The sequence below is a fragment of the Diprion similis genome, chromosome 7 (assembly GCF_021155765.1).
Source record: "Diprion similis isolate iyDipSimi1 chromosome 7, iyDipSimi1.1, whole genome shotgun sequence".
In the NCBI taxonomy this organism is placed as follows: Eukaryota; Metazoa; Arthropoda; class Insecta; order Hymenoptera; family Diprionidae; genus Diprion; species Diprion similis.
In genome coordinates, this window is record NC_060111.1 from 890,766 (window position 1) to 909,153 (window position 18,388).

The 18,388-nt window shown below is 36.1% G+C and overlaps 2 protein-coding genes across 3 annotated transcripts in view; one reads left to right on the forward strand and one right to left on the reverse strand.

Annotated features, from left to right (window-relative positions):
* LOC124408205 (acyl-CoA Delta-9 desaturase-like) overlaps positions 1 to 18,388 on the reverse strand; it is a 354,733-nt gene that overhangs the window by 262,366 nt on the left and 73,979 nt on the right. The window lies entirely within an intron of this gene.
* LOC124408199 (zinc finger CCCH domain-containing protein 13) overlaps positions 1 to 18,388 on the forward strand; it is a 102,996-nt gene that overhangs the window by 21,004 nt on the left and 63,604 nt on the right. Inside the window, exon 3 of the mRNA XM_046884948.1 lies at positions 8,908 to 8,983. Coding sequence (XP_046740904.1) covers positions 8,908 to 8,983 — 76 coding nt within the window. The remainder of the gene's footprint in view (positions 1 to 8,907; positions 8,984 to 18,388) is intronic.

Genomic DNA, 18,388 nt, shown 5'->3' on the forward strand with positions numbered 1-18,388 from the left:
TTTTTTTTTTTTTTTTTCTTCAATTTTACTTACCCGCGTCTTGTTCAAATTTATTAGCACCGATCATCCTTTCGACCTACGTTTATCCTTTGAACGGAGAAACTTGTCATTTGTTTTTTTTCTCCTTTTTCTCTTTCTTTCTAATCTTCCGTTATATTTTTATGCGATTTTATTATACCGTGCGATTGACGATCTCGTTGAAAACAAAAGAAAAAAAAAAAAAAAAAAAAAAATCGAGACTCTCGAAAAGTCGCGAAGATAATTTCACTTTCAACGCTTCTTACGCGGCGCGTAATTACTTTAATTAATTCACCGATTCAGGAGAGGAGGAAAAAAAAATAACCAATTAAGAAACGACTAGAATATAACGATCATTATCACTGTTTGTGTAATTAAAACGTAGTAATAAAGTGGACGGATATATATATAAATATATAATAGCCACGCCTACGTTTCTCTCTCTGTCTGTCTGTCTGTCTGTCTCTTGCTATCGTATACCTAATAGAAAATATAAATTCTCCCTGGTTCGATCGCGTGGTTTTCGAACATCGAACGGTAATTCTCGGCGATCGGGAATACCGCAGACAGTGAGGAAGGAAAGACGAACAAAAAAAAAAGAAAAAAAAAAAGAAAACGAAAAAGAAAGAAGAAGAAAAAAAAAAAAACCTCCACACACATTAAAGAGGTGATTCGAATCGAAAGGCTCCCTTTTTTGCTCTCCTTTAATTTACATCGTCTGAATTTATACGTTTTCAGTAGAATTTTCGCGACGCTTTATCTTATTTTCACAAAAAAAAAATAAATAAATAAATAAATAAAAAAAAAATTTACGACAACGAAGAGAAGGATCGAAAATTTTCAATCAACGTTTTTTCGAGGTTACGCGCACGAAATAGTTATATGTACGTATAATTGACAAAGAAAAGAAAAAGGAAGATCAAAAAAAAAAAAAAAAAAAAAAAAAAAGAAAAAAGTGACTTATAAGAACAGATTCCAATTACAAGGATCGCGAAACCATAATAAGTCACGTGGAGTAAATGTGAAACGTGATCATGAAACTCGGCGCCGACTTATCTCTGTGGAACCTGCGGCAGTTTCGTGCGAAAGACCGCCACGCCTAGATCATATCAGACTATCTCTTCTCTCAAGCCTGTCTCACCTGCGATACCGACTGCCTGGCAATTTATATGTACGCAGGTTAGGGTGCTTCGTTTATGAACTTCTTTCTTGTTTTTTATTTATTTTTTTTTTGTTTTTTTTTTTCCAAGCTGTCATTCGAAAAATTTTTTCTGCAGTATTTGTTGCAAATTTTTCGCGTGGCACCTTGACAGAAAAAAAAAAGTTAGAAAATGAACTAGACTAACTAGAAAAGGAAAAGCGCTTTAATTTAAAATTAACTGACAAAAATATATGCATCGAACGTAATTTTACGCAGATGACGTCAAAAATCGATTTTTTTATTTTTTTTTTTTATTGTTTTTCTCGTTAGGGTATAATTTTACAGACAAAAAAAAATTAGTTTCCGAAAGTTTCAGTTGAAAATTTGAATTTTGAAAGGTCGCTCGTAATTTTTTTATAAATTTTTTGATGCATTTCTTTAGATCTTTTCGAGCGACCTTTTAATAATCATATTAAAATTTCATACATTTTTTTTCTTTAATCCAGTAGGAAAGAATCGATAACAATACACTACGACATGAATTAAAAATCAAACAAAATACTGAAAATATAATTTTTTTAATTTAATTTTTTGGCGATTTTTGACATTCTAAAAAATTTGGAGAGACCTCTTAAAATTTTTTTTTTTTCTAGCTGTCCTTTGGAGTAGGCTCTTAAAACATCAAAAACTAACATTTTGTCACACGAGACTCTAAAAAAAAAAAAGTCGGTTTTTTGCGCCAACCTAATGGTGGGTTTGTTTGATGAAAAGAATGAAAAAAAAAATGAATAGATAAATAAATAAATAAATAATAATAATAACAAGTCAATGTAAATTGTAATGTTTTTTTCTCCCGCGTTATCGATATAATTCACACACAAATTATACGGATTTACAAGCGAAAGAATATTAGATCGTGGATAAAATTTGAAAAATTGCCCGATATTCGACGCGAGGGGTGTGAAAATTGAAACAATAATTCATATCCGGCGGAAAGTTATAAGAGGATAACTTATATTTCGCTTCTGGGCATTATTATTTATGCATTATACCTATACCTGTAATATGTATATATATGTATAATACCTGAGTCGAAGTCAATGACCGTTGAAGAATATTATAACCAATAGATGTTACGTGAATGTTGGAATTTTTTTTTTTTTTTTTTTCTTTCATCGTTTCTTTCTTTTACAAATTTCTTTCATTCACCGTTTTTCGCGTTAGGCGTATATTTACAATTAACCACGCGCATATAGACGATTCTATAATTTTATAATCTATAAGCTCACGTAGGTGGTTATATAAATGTTGGTATAAATATATATATATATGTAAGATATAATGTAATAGGCGAGGATAGTTGACAGGTGTGAAGAATTTGAATAATCACGCGATTTATATATCCGTCGTTGGTAGAATTCCTCGCACACCTTCCATCGCGTTTCTAAGGAATTTTTTAACGCGTTCCTATACTTTAACGTGCTAAAAATTCTTTCATCAGGTGTATAATTCCGCTTCTCTACCTACCTCCTATACCTGGACGTGTATGTATGTACCTACGTAAATAAAATTATGAAGTTAAACAATATATGGGGAAAAAAAAAGTAAATGAAATAAAAATAATATTCAAATTTAATATTATCTCTTGCGTAAATTCTGCGAACAAGCGCAATACGGTGAAAATTTTTAAAGAGATGTAAGTTAAACTTTTTTCCTTTACAACCTCGTGCAAGTAGTCTTGCTGTGTAGAAATTTTTGTCACGAATCTGTTGTTACTTTTTAATTCTTTAACTTTTTTTTTCCTCGTCGTTGCGGATTCAACCTCTCAATTCAAGTTCTAATTTTACCGTAATTCATTAACTCGAGGGGCGAGACGAGGTGTTTGTATAATATTATGTATACGCGTGAATCTCTTTCTCTCTCTCTCTCTCTCTCTCTCTCTCTCTCTCTCTCTCTCTCTCTCTCTCTCTCTCTCTCTCTCTCTTTCTCTCTCTCTCTCTTTCTCTCTCTCTGTGATGTACAATACACGACTTGATTTTGATGTGCCGTTACTCGTCCGAGAGCTCATCTCTCCTATAGGCGTAAAAGTATAACGCATTCCTTATTGTTATAGCTGCGATGTAACGCATTTAAATTGAACAATGAGAGAAAGAGAGAGGAGAAAGAAAAAGGAAAAAGAAGAGAAGCAACCGAACAGAAACCAACAAACGGTAAAATAACATTTTTACGACATGACGCGTGTATCAACTTATGTAACGACACGTGTACTGCCGATTTTTATTGCCGATTATATACATATACATGTGTGGATATATATATATATATATATATATATATATATATATATATATATATATATATATACATATATAACAGCAACGAGAAATGGCCGGTCAATGCTCGTTGAATTTTATTGTACGCCGCGTGTACATGCTTTGTAAACGAATGCAAATATCGGCGGCAATATACGTCGTCGTTGTTGTTGTTGTTTCTTTGTTTTCGTTTTTTTTTTTTTTTTTATTATTATTTTTCGCAATTTCCTTTAGATTGCAAAGTATTTTGTAATTCGATAATTTGTTTTTTTTTTTTTATTAATTTCTCAATCGAAAGCTGTGGTTCTTACATAGCGAGTGTTTGAAAGTAAAAAGTAGGTTAGGTTAGAAAGAAAATTTTGTAAAACAGAAAACGAGGTTGACGGATCATTTTTGTACGAAGGTCGGATGGGTAGGAAGGTGCAGGTAATTTGAAAAAAAAAAAAACTGTGATAAATAAGACTCCTTGCTTTTCACAACCAAGAGCAGGAGGAATACGGTGAAGGAGTAAAAGAAGAGAAGGAGGAGCGAGGCTAAGAGAGACAGAACTAGAGAGAGAGAGAGAGAGAGAGAGAGAGAGAATGAGAGAGGACGTAGAGGAGAGGAGTATAATAAATAAAAGGAAATAAAGAGAGATCGCTCGCTCGAGAGGCACGGTTTAAGTAAGATAAAGCACATCTTAGAAGCCCGAGACGAGAGGCGCTCGCTCCTCTTTCCAGCATCCGTGACGCTGACTCGGCCTGCAGGGTGTATAATTCCTAAGGAATTACAGAGGCAGTAACTTGAATTGTGTAACGCAAGATTTCGTCTTTCTAGGGTGGAAGGTGGAAGGGAGAGCGAACTTGAATTAGAGCGATGGAACACCAAAAACTTGAAATTCGTACCAGATTCAAAAAGTTGGTAAAGTTAATGTGACGAAATATTGAAATCAAAATCATTGTTTTGAATTTCGATGCAGTTTGATTTTTTTAATATATTGATTAATCGATTTGAAACTTGAGTCGGTTTTATACAGTACGAAAAAATAAATCGTTATTATATTAACTTTGACAATACTTCACTGTCTATAAATTTGTGACCGAGTTAAAAATTAAACTAACCAATTGGGTGCTCGAAAAAATTTTCATCTCATTGTTCGTTTCAAGTCTCAGGCTCGGAGTGCAAAATTCTCCAACGTCAGGCTAGAGGAGGATCATCATCGAATCTCGCTTTGCGTTTGCGCCAGGAAGAAAAACGCTTCAGGGATTATGAACCGAAAGGTTGTAACGGGACTTTGGAGTTTTGAATGTTGCGCGATAAAGGCGAAGCACATATATACATACATACGTATATATATATATATATATATGTATCCTTATTCGCCCGCAGGCTTTTCGGGTACATGGCTTAAGTGTAATAACATTTCTTGGCGCAGCAGTTATGTACTCGGTAAGTTACGCGTACCTACGTCCGTCCTATGGGACATTCCGCGCGTTGTAATCCTCGCGATTTGAAACAGTCGTTTAATTGCCGGGGAATGTAATCGCCGCGATAAGCCCTACGTAAGCTATTACCTTACGAATTAGGTATCGCGAATTTTCACGCGAATTTCAACTGCCCTGCAACCTGCAAGTGTTATTCTTGTTATGCATCTGCATTTTACTCAAATCTCACAAATAACATTTTGGGATAAGATATATAGAGAAATTTTCTGGGTGATGGTTGAAATTGTTAGATGTCGAGGGAAATTGTTTAATGTTTTTTTTTGTTTTTTGCTCGTATGTAAATGCTTTTCATCTTCTTAACTCGGTCCTTTGATGTTTTTTTTTTGTTTTTTTATATCATACCGTAATAAAACCGAAATAAAGCCAAAACAGGGGGTGGAAAATCCACTCGGTATTGCAGCGTTACTTTCCTACCCATAAAACATACAACCCAGTTTTATGTCCCGATCCGAGGATTCTCGAGGATTCGTTGCTCAAGGAGGTTGGTGAGTTGAGAATCAATACTTTTCGGTAATTTCGTCGCGAGATGGAAAATATACAATTTTCAGTTTTCGTCAAATTCAAATTCAATGAATGAATATTCAAAAATTAAAAACAAGATGTTAAGATATTTATTCTTAATTCAGAAAATCGTTTGAAAATATTGAAAAAAAATGATTTCCAATTTAAAGCAGCTACTTTATTTCAGGCATGAAATGATGAATCTATTCATCATTTGTCTGAACTATCTCGCTTACAATTGTAGGATTTATTTTTCTTACACTTTTTTTAACAAGCAAAAATTGTAAGATTGACGAAAAAAATTGCCGATCCCAAGCAGTCCGAAAGTGTTGTGCCAAAAAGAAAATAAAAAAAAAAAAAAAAAAAGAAAAGCATGAAATTTGCTAATTCGGTATTAATTTTCTGTAATGAATAATTTATAAAAAAAAAAATTTCGAATTTCAAGAGATTGCTTTTAATTTTGGCAAAATATTCGCTAACCCGCAAATCACAGGTAGTACCTACAGGATATCGCGAGTCCTGCGGAAATTGCGGATTTCACCCCGCAGCTTACGAGGATAGATCAGCCTTCCGGCCAGATCTATACCGAGTCATCTACTTTACCGCTCTGCACACGTTTGTCTTCGGTTAAACCACCGCACCGACCGGCGTGCCTTCCCCCCCCCCCCCCCCCCCCCCCTCTTCTACTTTTCGCCGATCCTGCATGTGTGCGAATCTGCAAATCGGTGTGCACCCGCAGGTTATACCACCTTCCTTGTACACCCCCACCCTGAACCGATCTCTAGCCGCTCTTCAACTTACTCTCCAATTCACCGTCTATATGTATGTAGGTATAGGTATACACGCCCATTACGGGTATTCACATCTCCCCCGCAACCTTCTATACCTATATATGTATACCTATGTAGAGATAGAATTTTCTCTCCTAACTAGACTAGCTGACCGTGATAGGATTCGGTAATTCAAGTAATGAACAACCGAGCTTATCGCGTTTGTGTACATTAGGGTGGCGCAAGAAAACCGACTATTTTTCTTCTTTTTTTTTTTTTTTTGAATCTTGTGTGACAAAATGTTAGTTTTTGATGTTTTAAGAGCCCACTCCAAATGACAGTTGAAAAACAAAAAATTTTGAGAGGTCGCTCCACATTTTTTAAAACGTCAGAAATCGTCAAAAATCGATTTTTTTTTTATTTTTTTTTATCGTTACGGTATAATTTTATAGACAAAAAAAAAATAAGTTTCCGAAAGTTTCAGTTTAAAATTTGAATTTTGAAAGGTCGCTGATAATTTTTTTTCAATTTTTTGGTGCGTTTCTTTAGATCTTTTCGAGCGACCTTTTAATATTCATATTAAAATTTCATACATTTTTTTTCTTCAATTTAGTAAAAAAGAATCGATAACAATACACCGCGACATGAATTCAAAATCAAACAAAATACTGAAAATATAATTTTTTTAATTTAATTTTTTGACGATTTTTGACATTTTACAAAATTTGGAGTGACTTCATAAAATTTTTTTTTTGAGCTGTCCTTTGGAGTGGGCTCTTAAAACATCAAAAACTAACATTTTGTCACACGAGACTCAAGAAAAAAAAATATTCGGTTTTTTTTTAGCCACCCTAGTATATATAGTATATATATGGGAAGTCCAGCTCATTTGACCTCTTGGATTTGGTCCCGCTATTTTTTATATCATTGTTCTCACTTTAAAAAGCAAGAGTTGTTTTTTTTTCTTTCTTTCTTTCTTTCTCATTTTTTTCCACACCGTTCAAATTTTCTACAATTTTTCAAAAACCATCTTATTCATCGACACGATTCAAAAATCTGACAGAATTTTGAAAAATTATTTGTCGGAGAACAAAATTTTTTTATAGCTTAGAACAGAAGTGGCGAGATTTTTCCTTTCCTTTTTACTGTTTTCAAGATTTTTACGAAAAGAAACTTAAAAAAAAAAATTAGAACCGGGACTCGTTTTACTATGGATATAAATTATTACGCCTGTAATATGGAATAATAATCGGCGCGATAAAGCCATCCGCGCGAATTCAACGACCGCCGGAAATATTATTATAACCCCTCTAATTTAGAATTATATGGCGACAAATTTTTAAACGCACCGTTGACCCGCCGAACTCAAGGGAGGAAAGAACCAGGCTTCGTCGTGTGTAACTGCCAGAGTTCGAATTATGGCTAATTGTTACGGGTGTGATGAGGTGTTGGGAACGTGCAATTAGCGTCCTCGCAAATTTCGCAAATCGCTTTGACGCAGGCGTCACAGAATTTTCTTTCTGTTTTTTTTTTTTTGTCACGGAACTTTTGAACGGAATAATTTTTTCTGCTCTTTCAATCTTGAAAATTTATATACTTACGAAATAAAAACCTGCTTTTATGAATATATGATTTATCATCGAGGAATGTATATCCTCTACCTGTATATAGTACGATGTACAGATATTACACGTCACATTCGTTTTGGGATGCTGAAATGTGAAATATTTTATTACTGGTTTTATTGACGGTAGGAAGATAAAAAGTTGTCATTTATTATTTTGAGAAAATTTGATGAATTGTTTAAAAAATTTGGTTATGAATGATTTCGAAGAAATGCATCACTTGATTTGGCTCAATTTTTAACTTCCCGTTTCTCTGTTTTCACTAGAAATCGACGTTTTGGAGTTTAGAGAATTACTTAAGATCATTTTCAGGTGCGTGTATGTATGGACGTATGTGATCGATTTTTTGTCCCACGATGTCTCGAAAACGAGTTCCAGAATTTAAATGATTTTGGTCTCAATCGACGAGGCTTGATTAGATTTTGGATTTGATCGGTTTGGTAATTTTTACCGTAGATCAAATAATATAATTCTAAAAATCTAATCATCTCGTTAAGCTTTGATTCGACGTAAGGAAATGTCGCGTAAATTTTTCGCTGTTGCGACGATTCGCTCCCGCGAGTGCAAGTATTCACACGTAGACACGCGCACACGTGCGTCAGGAATTAGGAGCAGAAACCCCTTAAGAACCCTCCCCATGAAACCCCGAGGGAGCCGACATAGTTCCCCTCGTCCATGGCGACGTGCTTTTCCCGAATTCCCGCTTTGAGGTGATGGGAGAGGGAAATTCGCGTCGTCGTTTCACCCCTTCGTCGTCGCGCTATGGAATCCAAAATGGCTACCCTCGACGTGCTTTAACGCACTGAGGTACGAGACGTACTACTTAATATCGCAGAAGGGTTTTCAGGCCGAGAACTTCCGACTTCCGGTTCAGGCTCAGGTGAGACGGTGACTTCTTATCACCGTCGAGACTCCGCGGAACTTCCTGCGTTACAAATTATTGAAGCGAATGTTAATTCTGTTCTTATTGTTAATTGCATTTGGCTTGAAGAGATTTTCTTGCCTTTGGGAAAATTATGATATTCGTTTTAACGATCGATAATATTTCTGTTTCAGAATATTTTGGACAAGTTCAATCCGGGCGCAAGGCAGCTTATCAATGCCGGAAAAGCGTATCTCAAAGCTCTGCATGGTGAGTGATGATCCATTATATATTCATGCCGTATACACCGTAAGATTTTCTTTCCCATAAATAAGGATAAATTAAAAAAGGTCAACATGTGCCAACGAACCGTGGCTATAATTAATTAGTTTGTGATTATGTGACGGTAAAAACTCCATCAAACACACATAAATCGCGGAGAATTAATACTCGGGTCAAAGAATATATTCGGTGAGATATATGTCCCGAGGGATCTAACAAGTGCGGAAAAAGATCGAGGATCTCCGATGTAGCTGGTGAACTGTGTTATTTTCTGTTTTCCTGATGCCTTGGCCAATTAGTTGGTATTTATTCTATCGCTTGGCTTGTTTCACCCCCAAGCGTTTCTCTCTCCCTCTGTTTTCTATTGGTATAATCTGCGTATGTATGTACACTAGGGTGGCGTAAAAAAACCGAACATTTTTTTTTTTTTTTTTCGAGTCTTGTGTGAGAAAATGTTAGTTTTTGATATTTTAAGACGCCCTCCAAAGGACAGCTCAAAAAAAAAAAATTTAAGACGTCGGTCCAAATTTAAAAAAATGTCTAAAATCATCGAAAAATTAAATTAAAAAAATTATATTTTCAGTATTTTGTTTGATTTTTAATTCATGTCGTGATGTATTGTTAACGATTCTTTCTGACTAAATTGAAGAAAAAAAATGTCTGAAGTTTTAATATGAATATCAAAAGGTCGCTCGAAAAGATCTAAAGAAATGCATAAAAAAATTGAAAAAAAATTATGAGCGACCTTTCAAAATTCAAATTTTGAACTGAAACTTTCGGAAACTTATTTTTTTTTTTGTCTATAAAATTATAACGTAACGAGAAAAAAAATTAGAAAAAAAAGATCGATTTTTGACGATTTCCGACGTTTTAAAAAATGTGAAGCGACCTCTAAAGATTTTTTTTTTTTGAACTTTCCTCTGGAGTGGACTCTTAAAACATAAAAAACTAACATTTTGTCCCCCGAAACTCAAAAAAAAAAAAAAAAATAGTCGGTTTTTTTGCGCTACCCTAATGTATACGTATGGAGCAGTATTGTGTATGTGTAATCGGCATTCTATCAACCCTTGGCACACACTACACTGTAACGAGGTTTATTTTGACAGACGTGACGAAAAAGGGATTTCTGACAGATTGCGTCCTTCGTTTTATTCCCTTGTATTTTATCTCGTCGTTATTTAACTTTTCCTCTTTATATTGTGGTTCGTCGATTTGTTACTCGTGGAACGAATGAAATTTTTCGGAATTGAGAATTGCAAAATGATGAAAAAATTGTCCAAATATGGATGAAGCGAGATGGAAGAATAGAAATTTTTCGGAAATCTTCTCTCAGCGTATCTTTTATATCCTTTGAAAACACCCGGATCCTCTTCTTTTCATCTATATCTCTCTCTCTTTCCCTCTTCTGCTTCGATCTGCAGCTGATACATTACAGCAGTAACACGTTCCGCCTATTTTTCACAAATTTTTCATATCCAGGCGTTTCGCTGAATGCAGCTGTGCACTTGAGACCGCGTGCTTGTACGTACAGTTTCCTATAAATCTGTCATGGAAGAAGGAGGATAGAAAGAAAAAAGGAAATGTATGATAAAAGAAAGAAAAAAAAAAAAACATTTTTCATATCGACGGGCAAATCCAATGTTGTTGGTTTTTTTTCACCATGAACGTTGTTATCTATGTATGTACATAATAAATGTATGTGTAACCTATATAGACGAGATATCGGTATAACCTTCATTGTTGTATTTATATGAAGTCGAGATACTCGATACATCCATTATAATGGAATCAAGAGAACGCGATCTTCGATCCAATTTTCTCTTACACCATAACGCGACGTAATAAAATCAAGAGAAGCTCTTGTCGACGTTTTTTTCCCTCGTTTTTATTTATTCTATATTTTTTTCCTCTTCGTTGTTATTAAAAAGTAGGTAATACGAGAGTGAAGAAAATGAAGGAAAAATAACCGTTTCAGTCTGACGCTTTGAAGCAAAAAACGAAACGAAACGAAACAAAAAAAAAAAAAAAAAAAAAAAAGAAAATTTCAATCAACTAGAACTTCAAAGTTTCGTTTGTACGACTTCCTTCTCTCTTTATCGTCTAGTCTTTGTAGAGACCAGGAAGACTTGGATGAGGAAAAGGTGAAGTGGAGAATGAAAAAAATCGCTACCGTTACCCGCGGCTACTAAGCTTGATATAGTTCGCGGCACGCGTTGCGGTTGTCAGAACTAAAATCCTAAGCCGACGCCGAGAGCGAGGCTGCTGGCTGCTGGCTGCTGGCTGTTGGATCTCTGTATTTTATTTTCCTCTATTTTTTTCCCCCGGCTTTCGCGACCCTCCTGACCAACGCTCGGGATGTGAAAAAGAGCAGAAAAACGCCGACGATCCAACACCTCGAGCTGTGCGAGAGAGGGAGAAAGAGAGAGAGAAAGAAAGTGCGGGGGGGGGGGGGGGGGGGCGGAGGCAGAAGAGGAGGAGAGAACGAAACGAGGTGAAAAAGTTAATCTTATATCATGGGGAAAATTGTATTAGTGTATAGACATGGACCTTTCGAGTTGTGAGGTGAGAGAGAGATAGAGAGAGAGAGAGAGAGAGAAGGAGCGAAAATCGCCTCCATCATACATCATCGCCTGTCGGTATACGAAACGAGGAAGATAAAAAGACACGTAGGTGTAGAGAAGACTTAGTGGATGAAGAAAATGCAACGAACATACCACACTTACACCATAACGTATGTTTCGTAGGTTCTTCGCTTTCCGTTTTCCTTTTTCCCCCGCGTTTTTGCTAGGTTAGAAAAAATGTTTTTATGGGGAACCCCATGCGAACCCGGCCAACGTCTGATCCTCAAAATTTTTGATTTTGTTCAGAATTTTTTTTTTCTGCAATTGTCCCAACCCTGGAACATTGTTCTGAATTTTTTTCACATTTTTTATTTAACTGGTTAATTATTTGTAAGTGTTGAGAGTGATTTTGAAATGGATCTTCTTTAAAATTCACACAAAAAAAAAAATTCTTGAAAACTGCATTTTCATTTTCAAATATTTCAAGACTGGGCGCATTTATTTATTTTTTTTTTTCAATTTCTTTTCAGCACTCAATTTTTTTCATCAGCTGAAACACCGTTTCAACGGTCTGAAGCTTTCCGAAAAATTCTCAAAACTTTTGTTTGTCACTTAGAACAATTCTAGACCGGTTTCGTTATGAAGTTGATAAAAGAGAGTTGAATGTCTCAGTCAAACAAGTAGACAAAAATTTCTCCACAATGGAACCGGTCTACAAATGTTTTAAATGAAAAATCGAAGTTTTGAGAAATTTTTGGGAATTTTAAGACCCTTCAAACAATGTCTTTGTTGACCAAAAAAAAAAAAAAAAAAAAGAAAATTGTACAAAAAAACGGCGCAGTCTCGAAATATTTTGCAAACAAAAAATACAGTTTCTGAGAATTTTTTGTTGGGGAAATTATAAAGAAAATCGATTTCGATATCACTTAAAATATTTCTAAGTAACTGACTGAAGTTGAATAAAAAAATTTGAAAAAATTCAGGGTACTCTTTCAGAGTTGGGACAATTGCAGAAAGATTTTTAAACAAAGTAAAAAATCGTGAGGATCAGACGCTGGTCGACTTCGCATGGAATCCCCTTCGTACACCAAACGGTAAAAATGAAACGTGACTGAGTTTTGAAAATTCATCAAATTCCAGTCTCTCAGCTGCAGAAGATTGCAAGTGTTTCAGGCGACTGCAGGAAGATTTACGTTTCCTATAAATCGTGTTCGGGCTTGGAAATTTATCCATCCATGTGCAGAGAACGCACGTGCATACAAAAACGAGAACAACGTTTCACGGAGGTAAACAATCCTAACTCAACACCGTTTTACATGTAACAACCCTTAAGATACGTTTGTTTCTACTCTGGCGCATTTAATTATCCTCTGTGTGATCTACTGTAGATAACTTCACACGTATACGTATGTATGTATGTATGTATGTATGTATGTATATACATGAATGTAGAGACGCGTGGATACCTTTGCAGGTACAGAGTTTAATTAAAAGACGCTGCGCATCCCGTTAGTTGCTTCACTATATTTTCATCCTCCCAGCTATTTTGCCTATATCAACTGCTGCAGGCTACTCGATCTAATTGTAAAGCAAGCTTTACGCATCCTCGATTTTCTTCTTCAATCTTGATAATTACATGTAAAATAAACGCGCGCCTTTTTCGATTCTTTAACCCACGTACAGCTTAATCAGCCAATCACTGAACGATGAACTTCTATTTCGAACTGTCGTTTTTCGTTCTCGTCTAATCTGCACCGATCACTTGCAGTTTTCCACGCTGCAATTTGGTTTCTCTTTAGAACGAAAAATAAGCTCGATATAGTTTAGATTCTTTTTTTTTTTTTTTTACCTTTTTTCCCTAATAAATTCCCTTCGAAACACCCTAGTTGGGAAGAAAAAAAAAAAAAAAATTGCAGTAGTCCGGTATTACAGAGTGAGAAATTGTGAGAATAATACGAAAAGAACACGAGAAAAATGTAGAGAAAAGAAAATCGGCTACTCGGCTGTAAAAATAAACATGAAACTTTGACGTTCTTCTTTGATTTGCATCGCCCTGCCTGCCTGCTGTTAACACCTTTATTTTTCAACCCCTCGACGTCCTTCCACGCGTCACCGTAATTACAACGTTCTTTTTACCTACGAAAATTCTGCGGGACGATTCAGCAGCGAGACGGCAGAGCGGTGTATCATATATTTGCATACCTACTCCGGGAACCGACGTTGTTTCACGCTCTCTCACCCCCGCAGGGTGTGGTTGGTTTATACATATAAATATATATATATTAGGGTGGCGCAAAAGAATCAACTATTTTTTTTTTTGAGTCTCGTGTGACAAAATGTTAGTTTTTGATGTTTTAAGAGCTCACTCCAAAGGACAGCTCAAAAAAAAAATTTTTAGAGGTCGCTCCACATTTTTTGAAATGTCAAAAATCGCCAGAAAATTAAATTAAAAAAATTAGATTTCCAGTATTTTGTTTGATTTTTACTTCATGTCGTGGTGTATTGTTATCGATTCTTTCTTACTAAATTTAAGAAAAAAAATTTATGAAATTTTAATATGAATATTAAAAGGTCGCTCGAAAAGATCTAAAGAAATGTAACAAAAAATTGAAAAAAATTATGGGCGACCTTTCAAAATTCAAATTTTGAACTGAAACTTTCGGAAACTTATTTTTTTTTGTCTATAAAATTATACCGTAACGAGAGAAAAAAATAAAAAAATAAAAAATCGATTTTTGACGATTTCTGACGTTTTAAAAAATGTGGAGCGACCTCTTAACATTTTTTTTGTTGAATCGTCCTTTGGAGTGGACTCTTAAAACATCAAAAACTAACATTTTGTCACACGAGACTCAAACAAAAAAAAGTAGCCGGTTTTTTTGCATCACCCCAATATATATATATATGTATACATGCCGGACACCATCCCCGTTTTGTTCAGAAAGTTGTACCTGAGCCGAGCGGGAAAAGTCGCTGAAACCTCAGGATTCCGCGATTCGGGATTATTTTATGACCTAGGTGACGGCGGAAGGGGGAGGGGGAGGATGTGCACCCTAAATTACAAGCCCCCTTTTCTCCCTCTCGCTCTTTCTCTCTCTTTCTCTCAATTTCTTTGTCCTTCTCCGAGGCAGGCAGGGCGCGAAGTGACGTAGATTGGCGCAGGTGTTTCCGTGCACATCCGACCCTTCCCGACCTCAATTTGCAAATTTCACTCTGTGTAAATCTTGGCACTTGCTCGGTGCCGGTCGGGGTTCGGTTACCCGCGTGAGAGAGAAGGGTTCCTCACACGAGGCAGCGACGAGCGTGTTCTATACATTTTACATCGCATTAGCTGCACTTAAGCAGGTTTAACTACCCTTAATGGAGACGACGTCGAGGTGTTTTTTGTTTTTTTTTATATCATTTTTTTTTTTTTTCAAGTTATCTTAGCGAAGAGGGAAGGAAACAAGGAAACAACCTTTTTCTATTCGATGTATTTTATTGTCCGACGATGAGATGTTGTTGCGAGCTAAAATATTACGAACTTTATCATTCCACAATCAACCTTAATATTTTCCTTAATTTTTAGATCGACTTGAAAATTATTCTTTGTTAGACGGTATAAAGGTGAAAGATTTTCAATATAGGTAACTGAATTTCTAAGACACGGATGAGATTAGGCAAGTTATTAGAAAGGCGGAAACTCTCTTGGCTTCCTCGCGGTTTACGGAGACTTGCAGCAGAGATCGAGGCGACCATTCATCTCGAGAGTTACATTTTCCACTTGCAGGAGCTCTCGCTTTGCTTGCTACGGTTTAAATCGGGGCTGAACTTTGCGCGGTGGAAAGACGAAGGAATTTAATTGTATCCGAGTTGCGAATATCCTGATTGCCGAGACGAGTCGACTCGATTCGAGTCTGTCTGCTGCAGCGGCAGCCTGCGAATACCTACATATAGGTATTCAAGATGGTACGAAAGAAGTTGGCACACAGTCGGCGGCGAAGTTTTACTTTGCTCTCGGAGTTTTCATTCTTGCCGAATTAATCCGTCGGGGTTCACTTTAAGGGCGGCGGTACCTGCCATCTTCTTTGCCTTACGTTTCCACCCTGCAGCTTCGGCTTTTTCCACAATCCTCGTTCAATGTATAACCGACCAACCAAACCTACCTACGTGAAAATTATACCTGCATAGGGTATTCCATGCCAACTCGACCAGTGTTAAACCCCGATTGTCTAAAAATTATTTAATGTTTTTTTTTTTTCTAACATCCCACTCGGTAAAAAACGCGACCTGAATTGTTTTTTTTTCATTTTTGTCATTAACTGGATTTTTGAGAATTTTTTCCGATTTTTAAATATGGGCGTTCGCAATCGACTTGAAATATTTATAAAATATAAACGGTTTGATAGAAAAATTTGAAAAAAAATCAGGTCGCGTTTTTTACTGAGTAGAATGTTAGAAAAAATCATGAAATGATTTTGAGATGTTCGGGCTTCAACACTGGTCGAATTGGCGTGGAATACCTCACTTATAATTCGCGCTCGTTTCTTCTCGGTGCTTCTCCGCTAAACCCCCTGCAGCGGTAAAAAGTTATGAAACTCGGTGCAGCAAGTGTGATTTCTAATTTTATTCCGCCACTTTACCGAACGGCGGAAGGAGGGTGGGGAACGTTTTTCATCTCGTAGGCAAGATGTAAGTCGGGTCTGAATTTTCATGAAAATTAAAGTTGTTTATTGTCGAATATAAGAGGAAGAGTACATTCGAAAATGGGAAAATTTTCGCAGTATTATAATTGTACGAAAGTGTCACGGTAACATCCAGCGCTCAGATTTGAAGTGATAAAATTTAATTCAATGATTTTTCGAACTTTACAATTTCATAAATACAAAAGTCAAACGTATTTTCACATTCAATCCGACGATACTGCAAATTATCGTTTTTTCTTTACTCCCATTCTCTTCGCTTAATCTTCGATACCTGATGTTAACGTTATTAATTTGGCAAATTGCGAACTGGCCAGCTAATTCGCAACTGTTTAATCCGTCTGTTACGCGTGATACGTTTACGCGCGTATTTCCGGATCTGCAGGGTGTCAGAGCCAGACGTCGCCGCAGCACTCGACACTAAAAACAACCAAATTGTAATTACTGTCTGCAAAAATCCAGCCAGCAGCTAGCCGGCTATCTAGCAACCCCCGCGATGTCACTCCGGTCTCTGCTGCGTCCTGTTACCCAAATGCGAATACTCGCGAGATTAAACCCGGGGGATTCGCCCCTCCCGCAAGGGATGCCGGACGAAATTGACGCCGAAAGCTTCCGCCCCCCGAAACACGTTACTGACTTACTCGTACACACTTTAAAGAATCATCCCATCACCCTCCCTTTTAATTTTTACGAAAAATAATTTCACGCCACGTCGAACTTGCCTCATGTTTTTTCCTAATGAAGACTTCACCCCTCCCGCAATTGAATTTTCTAATATTCTAATTTTTTTTTTTTTTTTCCTTATTTTTCTGTTGTTTAAGGGTTCAACAATAGTATGCGTTAGTTACTTTTATCGTTCCTGTTTCAATACGTTTTTGTTTTCTTTCTTTTTTTTTTTATACTCCCAATATTCGGAGCATGGATTGTTGAATAGTTTAGAATGACGAAGTTGGGGGAAGGGAAATTAATTACGACGTGGCAGGTGTTGAATATATGGCGTTGGGAAAAAATTAAGGGAAACATCGAGTCGCGAGGGTATATATTATGGGTCACGCGAGATTAAATCCCTTGGGACGAAAGACCGACCCTGACCAACCTGTTGCCAGTGACGGGGATGAAGAGTGGGTGTCTTTAATTTACAGCTCTCCGACCCATTAATTTATAACTCCCCTCCCTCATCCCCGTAGTCAGTGCAAACAAATACATTTACGTAAAACCACATTTTTAATTTTTTTTTTCCCTCGTATTTGCACCGCGATTTTAAATTTTTCGCAGGTAAATTTAGTTATATATAAGAGAATGAATTCTGAGCGAAAGAAAAATAATAATAATAATAATAATTTTGAAAAACATCCCTCATCGATAGTGAAATTTTCCTTTTTTTCTTTTTTAACGACGTTGAGAAATCAATGTAGAGAAAGAATCACGGAGTGAGATGGAAAATCAGTGGGGACGAATTGATGTGAAATATTCATAACGCGATTATATGTATGTATATGTGCGTATAATACATAAAAAGTGAGAGCAGTAGCTGAAAGAACCGCGCGGGTGTGGCGGCGGAAGACCGGATAACGGAAGCGGCGGGGGTATAATTTGAAAAGTTTTCTCGTTAAATTGCGCAAAATTGTTCGAGAGAACAAACGAGCCGTCGAAAAACCGGCGCGCGGACAAACCGTCGCGTCGTCGGGCAGAATTTTGAAGAGCGTTGACGACAATTTGGCTGCAAAAACCGGATGTTGTTATATATATGTTATATGTGATGCAGGTACGGACGAATTTGAAAATTGTTCGAAACTCTGCTCGATATAGGAGAAAGAAAAAATTTAGAAAATAGGTATTTCTTATATTTCTTCTTTGTTATTAATTTATTATTTTTTCATCGGGGTAAAATCGTGAGAATTATAATAATTATGATTTGGTCTTATTATTAATATACGGATAATTATCCTGGAAATGTAGAGAATAAAAGAATAAAATAAAGATAAAAAAATAGTAGCTTAGATATCGAATTTTTACTATCAGTATTTTTTGAATGGTAAAATATTCGGTAAACTCGTTTGATTTTACTCGTCAATTATTCGTTTTCTTAGTGAAAAATAATTTCCATAGTCTTACAGTACCGAAACGTTTTTTTTTTTTTTTTCTTACAT